The 22,917-nt window shown below is 35.3% G+C and overlaps 1 protein-coding gene across 2 annotated transcripts in view; it reads left to right on the top strand.

The window, feature by feature from the left end:
• The window catches only part of LOC142344542 (uncharacterized), a 52,064-nt gene continuing 29,147 nt past the window's right edge, over positions 1–22,917 (top strand). For both annotated transcript variants that reach the window (XM_075396303.1, XM_075396304.1), the window contains exons 1-4: positions 1–286; positions 1,128–1,564; positions 3,165–5,791; positions 10,703–10,841. In XM_075396303.1, the coding sequence (XP_075252418.1) occupies positions 126–286; positions 1,128–1,564; positions 3,165–5,791; positions 10,703–10,841 (3,364 nt within the window). In that variant the 5' untranslated portion in view covers positions 1–125. The remainder of the gene's footprint in view (positions 287–1,127; positions 1,565–3,164; positions 5,792–10,702; positions 10,842–22,917) is intronic.

The following is a 22,917-nucleotide window of genomic DNA, read 5'->3' as shown; positions in this document are numbered from 1 at the left end:
ACTTTCATTCACCATTCTTGTGATATTTTGAAGCGATAATTAATTTACGGGACCAAAAAATAATTGACTCACTTTTTTGGTAAACAGTTGTTGTTGTTGACCGGCCAAGTTAAGAAGTAGATAAGATGTTGAAAGTGCTGTTTATTGTTTTGAACCTTTTGATAAATCTTGCAGATTGTGATTTTTATGGAAATATTGCGGAAACTTATACAGGAAATACCCCATGCTCTTCCAACGCGATTAGCTTGACAGCGACGTTCAAAGTCGGCACAGTTTCGGCTGACAGGTATTTAGTTCAAAATCGACTATGAATACTCTTACTCTCTCCAAGCATTAAGTTGTGCATTACATCAATCTTTTGCTAGATACTTTGGCTGAAAATTCAAAAACTCTAACGACCCCGCCCGCTTCTGTAGATGTATAAAAAATAAAGTTTTCCGCTTTATAATAGAATTTTTGGATCTATACTGTTTGCTGCCATTATTTGAGGTTGAGTTTAAACAGGCGTGACAATGTTGTTGGGATCCTGGGAGGTCGGAGTCATCAACTTGCCTTTTTCGCGGTCTGTCCTTTGGTGATGTTTCTCAAAAAAACCAAAAAAAACCTTAGTCGATTACTTCTATTTCATCGTTTCCACGTGCCCTTTTTTGGTTCCAAATCTTGTGTTGTGAACCAATATTTGGATTTTTTCCGTTTGTGCCCCCCAGCTTAGTTGGCGCATAATATTTGCACCCCCCAGACGCACGTGCCATATTTTTACATGATGATTACTATAGGGCGCATAGCGTACTGGGTGGGGAGGGGGGGGGGGGGACACAAACGGAAAAGATCCCAATATTTTTATGTTTACACTGATTTTGACATTTTTGCGGTAAATGCTAAGCGCCAATGTATGAAGATTATCGATGTCGATAACAAGGCGTGAAGAAACCAACTCCGACAGGGGATGAACTGTTGCCTGAAACAAAAAAAAAATAATTGTTGCTCACCTTCAAAAAAAATTTTGGTTCTAGCGCCATGTGTAAACAAAATTACTGATGATAGTTTGTGTACCCTACTAAGCCGTGAAAGGTGAAAAGGTGAAAGGTGAAAAAAGGTGAAAAATATTAACCCTGCCTTATTTTTAGTTTCTACCTGTGCCAAAATGGTTACATATCTCTCGGTCAACAAACACCCGAAACAATAACGACACCGCCTGATTTTGACACCGTTCAAAACTCGGCTGTGATTGGTGGAATGATATTGGACACAACCGATGCTATCTCAACCGCTACTACTTTCGCGTACATCAATGCGTCAGCCACTGCGCAGTACTTTGAAGGTCGAGACTTTGACTGGGCTTTCACTGTTCAGTGGATTAACGAGTATGTGGATAACACTATAATTCCAGGAATACCCATTCCCTTGACAAACAATGTCTCGATTTTTGTTGGCTGTAATTTAACTGGACAGGTTGCAACGACATGTAACATCATTTTCGAGTATGATAGTTCCCTGACGCCAAAAGTTGTGGATTCTTCTGGAAGTTATTTCCTACGGGCTGGAATCAACATACCAAACGGATGTAAGTAATACACTCTGACTCGGAAGGTGAAATTTAAAAAATATATATTTCACGCTGATCCAATAATTCTACTTTTTTCACAAATTTTCCCTCGATGTAAAAGGAACCAAAATTGGTTATTGTTAGTTTGGGCACAATCTCTTAACATCGTGCAAAACAAAAATCTTGCCAGATTTTGATATAGGCTACAAAATTTCCAGTTTTCCAATGAAAAAGACTCCATTCGTTGACACAAAAAATCTGACAACTTTATGAAGGGAAAATGTTCTCAAGCTTAAGATCTATTAAATCTATAAATAAATGTGTTTCTGCGAAATCGCAGCGGAGCAGCATTAGGCTTTCAGTCTGCAGTGTAGAAACAGTAGCCTGTTCTCAGCTGTCCTTTTTCATTTATTCCCCACATCTGAAACTGTTCATTTGGTGAGCATGAATGCTCTTTTTTGGTGACTGTGGCCACTTTTTTTGCGTCTGAGACTTTCACGTGGTAACATTATTGCAGCCAACATTGGTCAGGCTATGGTCAATCTGAAGCTAAGGTTAACTATGAGCTCATCCTTACACAGACAGCTTCACGGAGGCAGGGGATTGAACTCTCAATTATTGGCGTGTGAATCTATTAACAGGCAGTTTTGATTTCAAAAGATTTTGCTAGAGGATTTTTAATAAACTGTTTGTGTTTGTTAAATTTACCAAAAATGCACAGTTTCCTGTGCTTCTTTGATGGTAATTTTTTCTTAAGATATTCCACAGAAAACTAAGCAGTTCTTATGTAAAATTGGAATTCGAAATAATTAATCCCTCCGAACATAGAAAACATTGCTATACATAAGTCCTCAGACACTTCAATGACGTTATTTTTCGTAGATTTAACTGGTCGCTTGAGATGAACAAAGTGGACTTTTTGATTTAATAGGGATGCTTACATGCAATGGGTGAGAAAAAAAGCTGATAAACAACTCGGAGTTGCAAAAAATTCAGAAATGTCCTGAACAAAAAAACTTAACGATTTTAAAATAAAATCTAGCATTAAAAATATTGTGAAAAGGAAACGACCCTATTAAATATATCGTTAACAGGTTCCTCCTTTTGATTACTCACCTTATAACCTAAGCGAGATCTTAGTGATCAATTCTTTCTAAATTGATTGGGATTGCTGAAGCAGAGGTTGCCTAAATTTTTAAAATAAGAAATAGCATCAACTCAATTCGTAACCAGCATGCATTAGTCAATGATATCTGAACTTTTTGTGTGCATAATTAAGTTCTATTTATAATTGATGTAATAAATTTCCCCATTTTTACCTTCCCGCCTATTGGGTGCAAAAATACACTCAAGGAGAAAAAGACAAAAATCTCTCTCATTGGGTGACATGAATTAAAAAACGAACAGTTTTCTCGCTGAGCGAGTCAAATATATTTTCAGTGTGAGATTTTGTTGGTTGTCAGCTTGTATTTCTCCAATCAACGAACCGCCTTCTTCTAACTCCAATGTTTTTTACCGATGCCGTTAACTTTTCAAACAGTTTTTTACATCGAAAAATTAACTGACGAAAAACGAAGCTACACAAATATCTGATCGTTTACAGTAAATAACTTTTTAGGCAAATGGGAGCTACCTAAATCTGGTACACCAAATGTAACTTCACTCTGGACAACGAGTTTCAACATTATGTCAATTGGTCAACATTTGTATGAACTAAATCAGGGCGGATCAGATGACATTATACAGGGCCAGCAAGAAACATGTCCTACAACCACTTCACCAGCAACATCATCAACTTCTTCAACAATGTCATCACAAAACACTACGTCACCATTAAATACAACTTCAAAAACATCGACCTCAACTGCATCAACTTCAATTACTTCGACAATTTCTTCAACTTCTAGTCCAACTAATTCGTTGACTTCCTCGACTTCGATTACTTCTAGTCCAACAAACTCCTCAACTTCCCTGACTTCGACTACTTCCGGTCCAACAAGTTCGTCAACTTCCTCAACTTCGATTACTCCTAGTCCAACAAGTTCGTCAACTTCCTCGACTTCCATTACTTCTAAACCAACAAGTTTGTCAACTTCCTCGACTTCGCTTACTCCCAGTTCAACAAGTTCGTCAACATCCTCGACTTCGATTACTCCTAGTCTAACAAGTTCGTCAACTTCTTCCAGTTCGATTACCTCTAGTCCAACAAGTTCGTCAACTTCCTCGACTTCGGCTACCTCTTATACAACAAGTTTGTCAACTTCCTCGACTTCGATTACTTCTAGTCCAACAAGTTCGTTAACTTCCTCAACTTCGATAACTCCAAGTCCAACAAGTTCGTCAACTTCCTCGACTTCCAAACCAACAAGTTCGTCAACTTCCTCGACTTCATTTACTCCCAGTCCAACAAGTTCGTCAACTTCCTCGACTTCGATTACTCCTAGTCCAACAAGTTCGTCAACTTCCTCGACTTCGATTACTCCCAGTCCAACAAGTTCGTCAACTTCTTCATCTTCAATTACTCCTAGTCCAACAAGATCGCCAACCTCCTCGACTTCGATTACTCCTAGTAGTCCAACAAATTCGTCAACTTCCTCAACTTCGATTACTTCTGGTCCAACAAGTTCGTCAACTTCCTCGACTTCGATTACTCCTCGTCCAACAAGTTCAACAAGTTCGTCGACTTTGATTACTCCTAGTCCAACAAGTTCGTTAACTTCCTCAACTTCGATAACTCCAAGTCCAACAAGTTCGTCAACTTCCTCGACTTCCAAACCAACAAGTTCGTCAACTTCCTCGACTTCATTTACTCCCAGTCCAACAAGTTCGTCAACTTCCTCGAATTCGATTACTCCTAATCCAACAAGTTCGTCAACTTCCTCGACTTCGATTACTCCTAGTCAAACAAGTTCATCAATTTCCTCGACTTCGAATACTCCTAATCCAACAAGTTCGTCTATTTCCTCATCTTCAATTACTCCTAGTCCAACAAGATCGCCAACCTCCTCAACTTCGATTACTCCTAGTAGTCCAACAAGTTCGTCAACTTCCTCAACTTCGATTACTTCTGGTCCAACAAGTTCAACAAGTTCGTCGATGTCGATTACTCCGAGTCCAACAAGTTCGTCAACTTCCTCATTTTCAGTTACTCCTAGTCCAACAAGTTCGTCAACCTCCTCGACTTCGATTACTCCTAGTAGTCCAACAATTTCGTCAACTTCCTCAACTTCGATTTTTTCTGGTCCAACAAGTTCGTCAACTTCCTCGACTTCCATTACTTCTAAACCAACAAGTTTGTCAACTTCCTCGACTTCGATTACTCCTCGTGCAACAAGTTCAACAAGTTCGTCCTCGTCGATTACTCCGAGTCGAACAAGTTCGTCAACTTCCTCAACTTCGATTAATCTTAGTCCAACAAATTCGTCAACTTCTCCGACTTCTAGTTCAATGACTTTGTCAACTTCGAACACTTTTAGTCCGAAGACTCTGTCAACTTCCACTACTTCTACTCCAATTGCTTCATCAACTCCCTCATCTTCAGCTTCTAGTCAATTGAATTCGTCCACTTCATCAATTTCAAATACTGCGGATTCAACAACTGTGTCGAATATCTCCAGTTCGACGACACAGGGTGCCACCACTTCCAGTATGTCAACTACAGGAGATGCGACTACCTCTTCGAGAGGAACGACTTCGAGCTCAGATACAATTTTGACTTCGCCGGCAACTACATCTTTATATTCTACAATAACAACTGTTATAACTTCTACAGCCACTGTAAAAGCAATTGAAAATGTTGGCTTAGCAGTTGGTGAAGAGAACGGTGATGTTGAAGTACCACCTGAGAATGGAGCCTGCTCACCACAACAAGGCTTGTCAAGCCAAATGAACGTCCAGGGAGAACAGATTAATTCTTACTGCGTCTGCAATGATGGGTTTTTGTCGTCACCCTGCGATTCCTCTGATAATGTTCCAACGGATCCCTCGGACTTCAATAATACCGGTGGATTCATGGTTGCCGGGGCTCTGATCAACAATAATTTTCCGGCTGTGGCAAAACGACAAAAACGGCAATCCGGGTCACTGGTATTTGGGGCTTTTGTGCGGAATTTGAGGGAGGAGGACTTTGAGGACACAAATACACGAATTGGGGATTCTGATTTTGTCACGTTCTTTGGAATTGTAGCTTCATGGATCAATGTTGGTGACCTTGTCAATGATCCGAGTAACACCAACACTTTTCAGGTATTTCTTCAATTAAATTTTTTTCATCCAACAAATTGGGTATTTTTTATTAAAGATCCTTTCTCTTTTTTTGTATCTTTTGCATTTAGAAAAAGAACACTCAATTAGCAAGTTGACATAGTAGTATACAATCTTGCAGTGTATGTCAACATTTATCAAAGATAAATTATCAGTTAAAGTTATGTCGTACTTAGAACAAGAAAAATACAGCAAAAATATGTCAGCGTTCAAATCTAAACTCCTTCCATTTAACTCCATTATCTTTGTCTCTATTTTGTACTTAAAGAGCAAACCTCGCATAAGAGCAGAATTTTTAATGATGATCTGGAAAGGTCATATCAGTGGAGATAAGTCTTAAAAATCATGTGATCAGAGGGCAAAGGCGTAAAATGGCCAGCTCAGAGCTCGCTTGGGTCTGCAATCTCCGGCTGGTGGGCGATACTCAACTGCTCATTATATGATATGATTATAATAATTTGATCAGAATAAACTGCTTCCGTTGCCCATTTTAACATTACTAGATTCAAAAGGTGCCAAATTTGCAATCACTAGTTCTGAACACTGTGTGCAACTTTATGAGTAGTTTTAGTTCGTGCTGGTCAAGTCAATAATGAAACGATGAGAAATAAGCTATGGCAAATCTGAAAACCTATTTTAAGATGAATTAAATTGGTACGCCGAAATATTTCTTATACAAAAACATAGGTTAAATAGACCATCTCAATATATGTATATTCTCAGTGAAACAAAACTTGGTACACCTTCCATGTCATGCAAGATCGTGATAACTCTAGCAAAACTTGCCCAGATCTTTATAAGCTAACATTTTGACCCAGATGAGCCACAATTCTTGGTGGAACTTGCTAAGATCTGATAAATCTTGGTACATAACAACACAAGTTCTGAAGCAGAGAGAAAAAGTGTTACGAATCAAATTTACAGCTGATCACTGTCAAAATATTTACCAATTACTGCCTTGGCTTGACAAATTAAAAAAGTGGTAAAATAGATCACGTGAAGAATTAATTTTTGATCGATTGCTATTTGAAAACTGTTTGGCAGATGGACATGAAGTCTTTGGCTCCTTTGCTGTGTCTCACTACCAAAAAAACTTCTGATTCACAAATGTTTTCTGAACTTCATGAATCCCTAGTCTTGATGCAATTGATTGAAAAAACGATAGCTATTGCGCTTATAATGCATTATTTGAAAGCTTTATTTGTTTTAATAGTGCTCTTTCTTTGTTTTTGCGTTCAGGAAACAATTTAGCTTCAGGTTTAACAAGTTCAGTTTAGTTGGTCTTTTCTCTCTAAATAATCTCCAACAACCAAGATTGCGCGATTCAGATCGTTACGAAGCTATAATCGACGCACTCGACCTGTATTTAAGAAGCAAAACATCACCTTATATTTGCTATTTTTTTAAAAAAAATTTCCATATAACTTTTCCGTTATTTTTACTGTTTTCGATCTATTTTTTTTTCTTTCGAAGTTTTTTCTCGATTTTTTGTTGTTTTTACCTTTTCAGTTTCCATAGGATTTGTCTTCCTCCAATCCTTGCTCCAGTTTGGCTCTTTTTTTGTTTTGTATTTTTTTTTTTTCATTTTTCTTTTACCCTTTTTTTGCTAATTTTTCTTGTCTCGTATTTTGTTTGTTTGTTTGTTTGTTTGCATTGTTGCAGACCTTTGCAGGTTTGAGTTTGAATTAGTTTTTTTCTTAGCCATTTTGCCAAATTCTAAGGTATAGTTTTTTTTGTTTCGTTGGAGAATTTTCGGGGCTAGTTTTTACTGTGGTCATTTTATTTCTCCTAAATCCATTTTTTGAATCTTTGTCACAGCTGGTCTCAAGCTCGAAAGGAAAAAAGGGATGGAAGTATAAAAGAGAATACACTGGAAAAACCTCAAAAATCAGTTTTTAACAACACTTGAAAAATTTTCCAACAACCTATAAACTACATTCTATTTTTTCCCTTTCTTGATTTCCTGTCTTGAGAATTTTAAATGGGCGGATCTTTACACTTATGTGTTAGTGCTCCAATATAACTAACCTATTTATCCAATTACCTTAACTTCGCCACTGCCGTTCTCAAGCCGGGAATGGTAAATGTAGAGGGAGAAACCAAACAAATTGTGGTGGAAAGATCTCAGAGTCAACAACTTCTATATGCTATTAAAAATTTTCCAAAAGTCGTTTAATTTTTTCCCTTCTTGCTAAGTCGCTGTCTTTTGAACCTCAAAACCTGACATTTCTTGATCTGATTCTGGAGTTGCGAGATTGTTTTTCTGATCAAGATTTCTTTTGCTGAATATTTTGCAAAGGCCCTTTAAGTTCTTACATATGTTGACAATTTCTTTTCTCAAGGTCTTCCTGTTACTGAATTTTTTCCAAGAAGGTATTTCCAATTTCTTTTAGCTGATTCAAAAATGAATTTATTCGCCCGAGGGAAAAATACCCCGACGCGACATTTTTGTCAACACTCAAGAAGCATTCAAAAGTTAGTCTAATTTGGGTAGAAACAGCTTAGAATAAGGAGAGGGCCACTGTTAGGGCACAACTTTTAGCGAAACACATGATTAAATTACATTTTCAATGAATTCTTGTGTTTCTCTATGACATGATTGAAAGTAAATGAGCCAACTTAAGCTGTCTTGGAATTTTAGTGCCTAATTTTTTTCTAACCTGAATTTTCAAAACAAAATTTTTGAACTTTGCATAAAAATAATTATTCTTCATTAAACTTGAAAAATTTTGTTCTCGAGTTTTGCAGAAGAATGAGATTTATTATCCATATACCCCAAATGTACTTATATATATCTAATATAAATGAAATTAACTTTGAAGGACGATTGAGCTCCCTTATGTGGGTTTGTTGGGCGAAAGAAGTTTGGAATACCATTTACACCATAATTTTTTTCGAGATAGTTTTGTTAGAAAAAATTGGATCTATTCTGTTGCGCAGCTTAGTGGGTATATAATGTTTATGCCCAAGGTGCACGTAATTTTTTTCATAGCAGCGTGCTCTATGACTGAAAAATGGTAATTGGGGGCATAAAATACACGGTTGTGAAACAGAATAGATCCACAATTATTTGAGTCTAAATTTTTTAAAAGAATATGTTTACAGCACACTTTTGTGTCAAGAGAGAGAACGCAGGCCTTAATTATTAAATAAAATTTTTGTTGTTTTTTCCTCTTCTTTTTTTGTTGACAACCATAAATAAATGTTTTGCAACAGAAACGATTACTTGGGTATTCTCCGCTTTTGGCTCAGTATCAGCTAGAAAGTAATTTATTCGGATTTTCAAGGACTATAATTCAATTTTGACTCAGTTTTATTGTGCATATTTTTTCCACTAGCTTTTGAATATGTTTTTTGTGCTGAAACAATCAGTTTCGACCTATTTTGAGGTTATTACTGGCAGTTAATGTTTATTAACTAGTTTGATTAAAAAAAAATTTCATAAAAAATTTCATAATCGAAAACTTTGATGCAAACAGATTTATTGAAACCGCAGTTTCAGTCACCTCTCATCATGTCTAATTTTCCCAAAGAGAATGTAACCGTCCACAAACTTATTGAAAAGATTTTATGCGATACTTGTTTCTCCTACAGGCCAAACAAGGCTATTCCTTATAAACAAATGAGCATTACACGTGTGATCTTATGTATTCCCTAAACTTTATCAAGATAACTTTAAATTTTTGCAGCGTCGTGCGTTTCTTTGCTCAGAGAAATTGTTTTTTATTCAGGTGACTTTCTGGTAGCTGGACAGGCCAAGTAAATACTTTTTCCTCTCAATATTACAGAAAGGGCGCAGCTATCATATGGGCGCAGCTATCAGAACACTTTTTAAGCATCAAGCTAAACGGTACACTGTCAGTGCTGGTTTTCTTTCGGTTAAGTTTGATTTTCCGGACATAGAAGCTAATTGAAAATTTTAATTTGATTCACAGTATCACCTATCAGATTAATTCATCAGATACTAAAATTTTTATAAAATTTTTGTCATTAACTCAATCAATATACTTGTAACATTCTTTTTTAAGGCGTTATTTTTTAATTTGATAATTCGATGGGCAAAGCAACCCAGAAAGTACGTATAATTCACAGAAAACTTCTGAAAATAAGAACAGACAAGGAGAAACAAACGCATGAAAGCTTGAATCACCCCACAAAACTAGTTGAAATGTTCTACTTTTTACAAGACTCCGTGTTCTATATGTACAAAACCGTTTTTAGCAGGTCTGAATACTTGGTCACCGCATCTGATAAAAATCATCCTTTTCTCACGTATTTGGCAACAAAGAATTGATTAAACATTTGGATTCCTAAAACATAGCCAGTAAAATAGTTCTATCATTTTCTCTCTTCTTGAAGTTTTAGCTGACGCATGCAAGAATACATATGAATTGCAGTCGAATATTGATGAAGCAATCAAAACTTTCGTGATAAATTTGAAACAAAATGACCTTAAAAGTTCAAACATTCGAATGTTTTGTTTGTTAATTCTTCAATAATTACTAAGACGAAGTATTCTTTGTGCCACCCTCTTTGTAATACTGATTTCTATCTGCGCCAATTTTCTTAGTATTTATACAGGGATCATTTATATATCACAAAAAATTACCTAACTCATATTTCACAAAAAATAACCTAATTCCTAGCATGATCGTTGCATGACTTAGAAAGAAGATTTAAAAAAATCTTTGTAATAGATCAGAGAAATCAAACATATGACAGCGCATGACAGAAAAATTTGTGAGAAGGTTTTATTTTTACCCTTAGGGTGCTGGCATGTTTTTTATTGTTCTGTTGCCACTTACCTGAATAACAGAACAAGTTAGAGCTCTCTACATCCTTTTTTTTCAAATAAGATTTCTTACTAACCAGTTAGCAGTCGCTATTACTCAGGTCATTATGGCGTGTGACAACAACTACAAGCAATCTGGTCAGCAAAGGTGTGCCGTTGTGTTTGTTTACATTCAACTCAATTACATTCAGAATTCGGCAGGACAGTTCATGCGGGCAGGCATCAATGATGCTGACAACAGTAAGTGTACAACGTTCCTTCTGACACTTGCCTTATGTGCAAGTTTTAAAATCCAAAATCTGTCCTGAGGCGGATTCTACAATGACAGAAATTCTTATTTATAGTGCCAGATTTCAATCATGCAAGTTTGTTCTTCGAGCAAACCTGGCTCTGCTTCAACGTTACCTGACTCGCCTAAAGTCACTTCATAAATCTGATTTCAGTCTCGAAGTGGTGCGCGGTTCTTAATTAATGCCAGACGTTCTCAGTATTGCCATCGCAGTCAATTAACCAAGACATACAGTAGCCCAAACCCTAATGACGATGCGATTTAAAATCTTTTGAGGATCGAACAAATTTTTTTTGCAAGAGATGCATATATTTCTTCCGTTTTTGTTTCCAGATTCTTTATCGCTGTTTTGAATTCTTCCGAGATTCTTGTTGGATGATGTAAATTGACCTCAACCGCATCTTTCCCAAGATTGATATTCTTTAGAATTCTTGTAACAGTGTCACAACTATTGAATCGACCTGCAAAATGGTTGGTGAAGCAAACAAAATATGCAAAACTTTCAAGCCATTTTTCCTTTCTCATCTTAACTAAATTACTGTTCCGAACCAACTTGAGGGGGGACTACGTACTTAATGGTTTTTTTCGGTCAATTTTGACCGATCGATGTATTCATCGTAGAGAGTTGTGAGTAGTATCATTAAAATGCCCGTTCAGCGTAGAATAGGGCATTAAAAAGATTATTTTGTTTCAGTTTCTAGTGCGGGTTATCGTGGTTTAAAATTTTGTGAATATTTGACCGATTTGCGTTACTTTCATTCACATTTTTTGGAACTTTCGCCTTAATTTTCGTCAGTTTTGCTAAAAATATGAAAAAATTGTAAACAATAGTACTGTTGATTTTTTTTCGAAAGACAAAAAATGTTGTCGACTATTTTGATTTAATTTTTTTGGCTAAAAATGTTGGCTAAATATTTCAAAATTCTGCGTTTTTACCAAAAATTGCCCGAAATAAGCTCCCTTAGTCTACTTTGATTAAATTTGCCAAAAATACGCACCAAAAACAACTAACACAATCTTTGTAAACTACGAAGAGAGCTAATCCTACTTCCACGTCCATTGAGAGTAGTCTGCACTTCAATGTTTGCCGTTTTTGCTAACTTTATGATCATCAAAAAGGCAGCATTTATTTTTGATGTTTTAACTAACAAAATATCTAGATCTATATTATTCAAAACAATTGATGTTGTTAAGGGACGAAGAGCAATATCAAGACTGGTATTGGTGCAATCTTGGGTAGTTAAAACCCAAATTGAAATCAGTCGGTCACTTTTTTTGAAAAAAATTGATCTTTTTCATGTTAATTAAAGAAAAGAACATTTTCAAATTGAAGCTCACAGTTGACAGTCAAAGCTGGCTTCCTAAGTAGTTCCAAACTATTGTATCTAATTCCTTTATTCGAAAGATTATGGTCGTTTTGGTTTTTAAAAATGTTGATTTTTTAAATAAATAATGTATATATAAAAGCCCTTCAAGGCATAGATTATTGTATTAACGGCTCCGGCACACCCCTTTCTCGGACAATTTCATTAAGTTTTTTCGTTTGTTTTTAACTGTCATTTTTCTTGGTCTTTTTAGTCGTATCAGTTCTTCTGGATAACGACAGGTCTCATTTGTTTTCTATGGGGTATATCCGAGCCTATATTTTTGTCCTTTTGATACCCATTCTTGTTAACTACAGGTCACATATGACATCATTGTTGTCAGTTAAAATTTAAGTATGCAAAATCCAAAGTTTTAAAAGAATGTGTTATGCATTTAGTGGCTTTGACATAAGTGCTTTGGCAAAAAAAAGTTAATTAATTTTTGATTTTTGTCTGTATTTGACTTTTTTTTGTAAACACAAGAAATATTCAGAAAAATTAAAGATCTCAAGCAATTCTTTTGAACGAATACACGAGCCTATTTAAGTATTTCTTCTTGTAGTTGATGGCTTTAATGACTTGGAAAAAAAATGGTTTTAGAAAATACAATTCAAAAGATTTGCTTAATCTTGCCCCTTTTTCTCTTTTTTTGTCCACTTTTTACATATTTTCGTCAATGAGAGGTCACATACCACTTTTTTGGCGGTCAAGATTAGCTCATTTAAACATACTTTGATTGAAAAAAGATGGCTTAACAGCATGGACAGCGTTTTCTCGCAAGTTTTAATTGAGTTTTTGTTTGCTGTCTCTATTTGTTGTTCTTTTTGTTACCGCAAAAAAGTTGAAAATTGACAGGTTTTAATGCCTTTTTATAGAATCGCATAAAATCATAATCATTTTGGATGTTTTCAATGGCCATCCAAACGTTTTCATTTCTTTGAAACTAATTGTTTTTAAAGATATAAGCCAATTTTGTATTGATTTTCTTTTGTTCGTTTTTGTCTAATTGTTTTCAAGCCTCATTATTGAGTGGCTCCATATCTTCCTAGTGAGATACAAGTCACTTTTGTTTATTTTCATTTTTTCTTGTGACTCTATTTTGACCTTGTTAAAATATTTCTTTAAAAAAGATGGACATAGATTTTTGGATGTAAATAATAATTGTTATTTATGTTGCTGATTTTGTTGTTTGTTTTTACATGCTGTCTTAATAATGGCAGATCTGAACAATCTATTGCGTCATTTTTTACTCAACTGAGTTATGTGCCTTCTTTCTGTTCACACGCATTTTTAAAAAAAGATAATTGAATTTTTGTGGGTTTTCTATCTGTTCCTCATTTGGTAGATATTTTAGCCGGATGAGTGGATGAGTGGTGTCGGAACCTTATGTGCAAACGCACATTACCAAGCCTCCGAGCCTCCTCGTTCACTATAAGCGTTTTATGTTTTGATAGTTTTTTTACTTACAGTGATTCGGGAAATAGTGGAAAACTGTTCAATTATCTGATTATAAAATTAGCTCTTTCTCTTGATATTTTGATCAGAAATTTCAAACGTAGAACTCGTAGATAAAAAATTATTAGTATTTCATCAAAATTAATATACTTGAAAAAGCTTTATTAGCATTATATGCTCATAAGTGTACAGTTCTGATTTCAAGTTTTTCCAGAAAATAGAATGATTTGGTAGACTAGGCTTTCACATAGATAGAGGTTTTCACACAAAACTTAGCCAAGCGGAAATCCTTAAAATGGTCTTGGCAATCATAGCCGCAATCTTTGAAATTGCAAATGCCGCATTAAAATACAAAAACAAGTTGCTGCCATCATACACCTATTTAGATTGGTTCATTAACTATACATTTATCGTAAAAACACTGAGATTAAGTGACTTTCTCTGACGTCGGTTCAACAAAGTGAACACTTTTGGTAGTTCTTTTTGAGAGCTGCTGACGTTGGTCGATTTTATTTTCAGTTGCTGACGTCGATAAGTTGATAAGCTGAAGCTGTTGACGGCCAAAATTTAATTATTAATTAGTTTCTGATGTAAGTTAATCAGAGGAGTATCATAAATCGTTCATTGTCAAGTGGTTTGCTATTTGTGAACATAATTGGGTATACACTATTGACCTGTCGAAATTGATTGGATGTATTCATGAGTCTAAAAAAATACAGCAGATTAAGATTTCCAAAGTTGATATTTTTACAATCTCTATAATGATGTATAAAAATTGTCATGGGTATTCCTGCCTCATATTAGGCAACAAAAACTATTATCAGTGCAAAAATTACCCATTATTTTCTAATCATGTAGCGTAGTGATAGCAAAAAGTGTCTTCGAGGGCGGAAAGAAACAACTCCGACAAGAATTGCATTTTTTCAAAGCCACAAGAACTGTAATGTGGCATCAAGGAATAAAGAGCGAAGAGAAAGAGAGAGAGAGAGAGAGAGAGAGAGAGAGAGAGAGAGAGAATGCCGGGTACTGAGCGAATTCAATTCTTGTTCGCAGATTGTACTTGTTTTTCTGAGATTTCTCGTCAATGAATTAAAAGATTGAAGCATGATATCTTTGGATCCTTGGCATCTAGTTGTTTACAAGTACAGTTACTATTTTGTGTTACCACAAAATGTTCCAAGACTCCAAAAGGTAAAGAATCCTACAAAAAAGAAACTAATAGAGAACGAATGAAGTAGCCAGTTTTCCAGATTTCCGAGGATTGACCAATTTTACTTACCATAAAAAGGACCATATATGGTCCATAAAAGCCCATAAAATAAAACATATTGCGTTTTATAATTGTATAATTGATTTCATTTATTGTGGTCATTACGGGTTTGTTCCAGGTTTCGAACAGTCAACAATTGGCTTGTTTGTTTGAAAAATATGTACAATTTTTAATCAAGAAAAATGACTTCTTATTTTGTTCTTGAAAACAGGTGACAATCACTGAAGCTTTTAATTTTCCGATATTATCAATTTCGAAGTATATGATGAAAAGTGACAGCATATCAACCATAAACTAAAAACTGCGTCCAAACATTAATCCCAAAAACAAACAACTAACACAGTCTTTGTAAACTACAAATAGAGCTAGTCCTACTTCTACGTCCATTGAGAAGAGTCTGCAATTCAAACTTTGCCGTTTTTTGCTAACTTTATGATTATCAAAAACGCAGCATTTATTTTTAATCTTTTAACTAACAAATTATCTTGATCTATAACTTTTGGAACAATTGAGTGTCAATTGAGTACTGAATTATGGACAGTAGACCCCAATCCCAATTTGCCAATGGAACACGAAATGACATTATTTGAGGCAGAAAAACAATCAGATATTTCTGAATAAAATTATTTGAATAACTTTACGAACTTTTTATTCTAGTTTAATTTTTTCAAAATATTTTACTAGCATACAACAGGTGAATACGTACTAATTTTTAGATTTTATTTTATTACAATCTATCAAATTCTTCAACAGGGGGAAGTTTCATACATGGATAATTGTCATTCGGATATCGATTACCGTGTTTAGTTCTTAGTTAACTTTCGTCATTCTTCAAGGGAAGTTAGTTTAGTTCATTTGTCTTTTGTCATCTGATTGTCATTTCACGTTTGTTCAGTTAGTAGACAGGAAATAGTCTGTTCATAACTACAAAACAATTAGTGATTTCCTCTTTCGCGAGTGAATAAAACCATAATTTTTTAAACCTCATCTTAATCTAATTTTGTTTAACTTTCAGTTTCACTCCTCTCATTTGCGCTCAAAAAACTCAGTTCCAATTCAATTTGGTCAACTGTTGTTCAAAAGTAAGCTTCAGTACAGCATCGCCTTTCGCGTCGCGAATGCTCGATTCCTTGATTGGAATTCAAAATCAATATCTCAAGTTCGGCAATTGCCCAAGTAAACTGATAGTACACAATTGCGCCTCAATTGGCAAGTAACACAGTTAATAAGTACAAGACAAACAAAAAAATCATTGACGCGTGTTTTGTTAATTCTAATCGGGAGGCAGTAGGATCATACTTAGTTTCCAAAGTTCACTGTACTCCATCTTTTTAACTTCCGGAAAGTGACAATTTAAATAAGACATTTTTAAAAGTCAAAACGACCATAATCTTTCGAATAAAGGAATTAGATACATTAGTTTGCAACTACTTAGAAAGCCACCTGTGACAATCAACAGTGAGTTTCGATTTGAAATGTTCTTTTTTTAATTAACTTAAAAATTTGGATTTTAACTACCCATGATTGGACCAAATTCAGTCTTGATATTGCTGTTAGTCCATCAAGACTGAATTTGGTCCAATCATGGGTAGTTAAAATCCAAATTTTTTGACAATAAGTTAATTAAAAAAAAGAACATTTCAAATCGAAACTCACTGTTGATTGTCACAGGTGGCTTTCTAAGTAGTTGCAATCTAATGTATCTAATTCCTTTATTCGAAAGATTATGGTCGTTTTGACTTTTAAAAATGTCTTATTTAAATTGTCACTTTCCGGAAGTTAAAAAGATGGAGTACAGTGAACTTTGGAATTTAAGTATGATCCTACTGCCTCCCGATTAGAATTAACAAAACACGCGTCAATGATTTTTTTGTTTGTGTTGTACTTATTAACTGTGTTACTTGCCAATTGAGGCGCAATTGTGTACTATCATCTTACTTGGGCAATTGATGAACTTGAGATATTGAATTTGAATTCCAATCAAGGAATCGAGCATTCGCGACGCGAAAGGCGATGCTGTACTGAAGCTTACTTTTGAACAACAGTTGACCAAATTGAATTGGAACTGAGTTTTTTGAGCGCAAATGAGAGGAGTGAAACTGAAGGTTAAACAAAATTAGATTAAGATGAGGTTTAAAAAATTATGGTTTTATTCACTCGCGAAAGAGGAAATCACTAATTGTTTTGTAGTTATGAACAGACTATTTCATGTCTACTAACTGAACAAACGTGAAATGACAATCAGATGACAAAAGACAAATGAACTAAACTAACTTACCTTGAAGAATGACGAAAGTTAACTAAGAACTAAACACGGTAATCGATATCCGAATGACAAATATCCATGTATGAAACTTCTCCCTGTTGAAGAATTTGATAGATTGTAATGAAAAAAAATCTAAAAATTAATACGTATTCACCGGTTGTATGCTAGTAAAATATTTTGAAAAAATTGAACTAGAATAAAAAGTTCGTAAAGTTATTCAAATAATTTTATTCAGTAATATCTGATTGTTTTTCTGCCTCAAATAATGTCATTTCGTATTCCATTGGCAAATTGGGATTGGGGTCTACTGTCCATAATTCATTGGGGTTTCTAGGGAAGGCTACACCGATTACCGTTGTATCCGAGATAGGAATCTCAGTAGAATATCCCTACGTATTCCGTATATTTTGAATGATGGACTGAGTTTGTTGATCAGAAGCCTTCTTTTGCTTCTTCAATTTTCTTCTTCTTCTTTGCACAGAGGATGTGTCCGAGCCAGAAGTTCGCTGACTTGTTAGGTTCCTTTCTCCTTTCTCAAAATCGGGTTGATTTGCGGCGTGGATGGACCCGCTGCAGATGGCTGTGTTGTTGGAGCCGGAATTGGCTCTGCTGGACTAAAATGAATAACCTGCGTTATATCCGGCCGATTTTGAGACGCTTCATCGTGTTTCCGATTTCTCTTAATAGGTCTCATTTTGAGAGATCTAGCCACGTTGCTTTACGTAGAAATACTTGACTCTCCAGGTAATATAATACTTATGTCATTAGGCTGTTTTCAAGTACTTTTAATCTTTTTTGTCCCAAGATCTTTCCTCAAAAGGTCCTTTTTGTGGCTAGTAATCATTTGTTCAAGGTTCTTTTTTTGAATTTTCCTGTATCTTCTATCAAAATATTGGCCTAGTTCCGTATGGCGTTCGTTCCTTGACCCAAATTTGGCTGTGTCCAAACTGCGGACACGTAATTCGGATCTATTAGGTTCTTTGATGAAGCTAGTTGTTAGACTGATCTTTACAACCGTATTTCCCGGAGCCAAAACCTTGTAAAGACCGTCTAGATTTTCTTTTGCCAATGTGCTTCGTGTATTTTTCTACCAATCTTGACTTGAATGCTCCGTTCGCTGCGCGGAATTGGTATAGAAATACCCTCTGACCACATCAGCCTGGCCCGGGCATTCGCGGCGCAGATTACCCTATCTATGTCCACAATCCGGTATCTGCACACTGTTCTTCGGTGAGAAACGATCGGCCGTGGATGGTATCTTTGTCTAAATATTGTTTAATTATTTTATAATAATTTAGAATTTTTTGTTCGATTTGGTTTAAATATTAGAGATTTGTGTATTACCATGTCTGCCAAAGTGTGCTTCAAATGGTGTGATCTTTGTGTTTTTTGTTTAGTTATGTGTAGTCGTTGAATGAATGCATGCATGTTCGCGATTTTAATTTTTTATTTAAATGTGTTTTCATGCATGATAGTTGTCGTTTAATAGTTGGAATAAGACGTTCGACAAAACCTATTGCTCTATGATCATTTGCAGGTGCATATATTGCTTCAGTGTTATTTCTAATACAAAATGTTTCGAACGTTTTACCTTTTAGACATATAGCTTGATCTAATCTAAATGTTTCAGGCACTCCATGATTATATATATATATATATATATATATATATATATATATATACAAATATGTATTTAGGAATTTAATTACATTTGTATTATAAGCGTTATTTACTTTTTCTAATGTAGGGTATTTTGAATAGCCATCAATAATTGCTAAGAAATTTTGTTCTATTCCTTTTTCATTAATACTAGGTCCACAAAAGTCTATTTGGATTTCGTTATTCGGTTCAATGCAAATGGTTAAAGGGGGCCATTTGCTATGCGGAATCACTGATTTTAAAATCTTACCAATTTCCGTGCAGACTTTGCACTCACTAGCTTTAGCTAGTGTATCTCGGTGGATATAAGGCCACCAGATATTGTGGGCCAGCGAAAGCATGGCAAAACTCAATGAATGGGTAGAATGAATATCCTCTAGTACAGCATATTTGTTTGCCTTTTGTATCGCTATTTGTTCGTCAATACACAGACATTCATACTTGACAATCATTTCGCCAGTAGTAGTGGATATGGGGGCTTATATCCTTGAGTTTTTCTTCATCGTTACGAATAACGCAATCTCTAACCTCCTTCCTGATGGCGTCTTTACCAGTGAGAATTGCCAGTAGTTTTTTTGCAGAAAATTCGACTAATTTTGTCTGTCAGTCTAAGGCCATCCTTAGAATCCTTGGCACTGGTTGAGGGCGCTGTTTCTGTATTAGAGGAATTCTTTGTTCCGGGTGTTGTGTTTTCGGGCGAGATGTCCGAGAAATTACTCGGGCTTCGGTAGGTGTAGTTTTGTTTGATTTACCTCTTGGCATCTTTGAAGTGGCGAAGTGACGTCGATTGAATGATTTTCTGAGTTTTTTTTCTCAAGTTATTGTGGGCAAAAGGCGAGGTATTTTTGTTTGCCTTGTATTAACAGTTAGAATTTTTTTCTTGCCCAATTTAAGGAATTTGTTGTGATTATTTGAGTTGGTATCAAACAAAATCTTTATTGGGCTTAATTATTCCAGTTCTTTATTTTCTGACTTTTTAGTGTAGATGCAGCAAATTTGTTAATGAAATGTGATTTATGAAATAGCAGATTATTTAGTGCAAATTGTGGTTTAGAATGTGTAAGGGTTTTTTCGACGCGATTGACGTTTTTAAGTGGATATTAAAAGATTTCTTTGGTTGTGTCAATTGCGATACAATTGGTAATGAAGTATTCTGAGTTGGTGAAAACTATGCAGTTGCCCTCTTCTGAATTTGCGAATTGTTTTCTAATTTTCTAATTAAATTGGGTGTTTGCGATAAAATTGACCTAGTTGACTTTAGTAACGGTGATTTTAACTTCAGAGTGCTATCTAATTTTTTCAATGTTTGTGGTTTATGTTCGATAAGGTGTTTATAAGAATTCCGGATTTTAGATATCGTTACTACCAAAAAGTTTTCATCGTATGATAAATTTTTCTTAGTTTTGGGAAAAAGATTTTCAGAGATGTAATGTACAAGGCCCATTTTTGCTCCAGGCATATGTTCAATCGTGAAATTACAGGGAAGTAGTCATCGATTCATCTAGAGAGCCTGCTTTTATATGATTTATTAGATCGATGTTCCTTGAGGATTGATTGTAAAACTCGATGGTCAGCTATTACAGTGAAATCCTTTCCGTAGAGATAGTATTTAAAGTAGTCAAATGACCAAACAATTCCCAGTAGTTCTAATTCATTTACACTGCAGCGTGCTCTGTGGAATTGAGAAAACGTGAAGCAGATGCTATCGGCTTCCATCCATCAGGAGTGTTTTGCTCAAGTGCTGCGCCGAGTCCGGGATGGGATGCATCGCACTTTACTCGAACGTCCAGTTTGGTATTATAATGGCAGCTTTCAGTGCTTGCAGCTATTTTTTACTTTTATAATATTGAAGTGCTTTGTAGGTATTTTATTTCAGAGATATTTGGTAGTTTTTCTAAGAAATGGTCTGAGAAGTTGGCAAAGTTGTGCTAGATTTGGTATAAACTTACGAATAGAGTGTACTGATCCAAAAAAGGAATCTTAAACGTTTTAGTGTTGATGGTGGCGGTTTGGCTGAAATAGCTGCATTTTTATTTTCAAGTGGTGATATACCAGTTTGGGTTAACTTATAACCGAGCCATTCAATCTTTGTTTTGGCGCAATGACATTTTTGAATACTAATTCTCAAGTTATTGTCATCCAGTTAATAAGGCATTTAATGGCATAACGGATATGATCAGATTCTAATTCCATTTTAACAATTTTGATATTGTCAACTAAACAATAGTTTTTTTTGAAGGCCTACAAGTGTGTAGACCATTGTTTTTTGAAGCAGCCAGCATGTCCGCCAGACAATAAAATGCTGTTTTAGATCTGTATGTGCCTGTGGATTCTCCACAAATGAAATTAAAATTACAGTGTTTTGTGGTGTCTTTAAGTAGTTGTAATTGACTATAGGCATATTTCAGGCCTATTGTTGAAAATTATGCTTGTTGGCCATTTCTTGTGTCTGTAAGGTGATGTGATATTGAGTCTAATAATAACACTTCTATGTTAGGCATTTGATATTTATATTTATGGATTGATTTGTTGAGGACGTTGGAGTCCAATGCAAACTTTATTGGTTGATTTTTCTGTGCTGTAATTACTATTGGTGATCAGAGGTTTCATCAGAGCAGCTAGATAGTTTTTCAATGTGTTGTTCTTTTTGTAAACGATCTAATTCAACCGTGATTCTAGGTTGGAGGTTGATCGGGACCCGGCGACCTTTAATGTTTTGCTGTAAAATTTTGATGAAAATTTGATTTAACTACATGTGCCTTGGATAGGCCAGTTCTTAAAACCAGACGAGGAGATTGCGATGCGATTGTCTGTTTTGCTTTGCATGTAAAATTATCAAAATTGTTAACTCATTTACCTCTTCTAGCTTGTTGTTGCACCACTGCTAACCTAAGGCTACTGAAAAGGTCTCTTTCAATGATGAGTTTGTGAACATCCTCTACAATTATTAGACAGGCATCTTCACAGATCCAATCGTTTTAGATTGCCTTGGTTGCAATTTTGCCGAGGATTTTATTGGTTCATTAGTGAATGATTTGAGATCTTTATCCCATTTTGCGATGATCAAGCGTGCAGCTGGTGTACTTTTGAGAATTTCTTTAGCCAGAGTTTTTGTAATGATACTGCATACACTGCGTGAGTCAATCATCGAGTTCGCGAAGATTTTACCGTATTGGACTCCTTCATTAAGAGATTCAAGTTTGTTTGCAGCATCACTAGACATAGCTGCCACATAGTCATCAGAATCACTATCGCAGCTGGAATCGTAGATTTAATCATAGAGTTCTTGATAACTAGTTATGTAGTTAACAAATTCCTCGTCATCATTTTTAGTTGTGTTTGTGTCAATCTGGCTGACGTTTGTTTTTTGAGGTTGTGACGATTGCGCCGTTGACTTTTTAGGTTTACGACATTTTTTGGCGAAATGTTCCATAATTTACATTTGATCTTGATTATGTCTCCAAATTTGACCACAATTACCACAAATTCTGTTGTATTGGTAGTTCGGGGGGACAGTTGGATAGCGTTTGAAGTCTTTTCGTATCTGCTGGTAGTTCATGTTGCGATTGTGTCCTTGGAATTTGTTAACAATATTTACTGATTGAGTGTTGTTGTTCAGGTTTTGTTTGATTTTTTGTTAATTTTGAGCCCCCATTTACATTTGGATTGCAATTTCAAGAGCTTTTCTTGGCAACACCGTCTCTTTGAGAAGTTCTTTTTGAGTAGCATAATCCAACATGTTGAGAATTAAAGTGTCTGAGTTATTATTGTTTCTTCATCTTCCAAGCTACCATTTTCCAAGTGTTCTATGAGCCGTCCATAGAAAATTTCTACCGATTCTCCCTTTTGTTGTTTTGAAGAGAAGACGCAACAGTCATAAGTTATTTTTCTAGTTTTCATCAAAGAATCCTCCATCACGGGCCAAAGTTTTTTTCATCGTCTCTTTTTCTATGAAGAAGTGTTGACAGATGCTTTTTAAAATTTTATGGCCTACTGTCCCAATACATAATGAG

Source organism: Convolutriloba macropyga, chromosome 8, assembly GCF_964194025.1.
Source record: "Convolutriloba macropyga chromosome 8, txConMacr16.3, whole genome shotgun sequence".
Classification (NCBI taxonomy): Eukaryota; Metazoa; Xenacoelomorpha; order Acoela; family Convolutidae; genus Convolutriloba; species Convolutriloba macropyga.
This window is presented reverse-complemented; position numbering and strand designations above follow the sequence as displayed.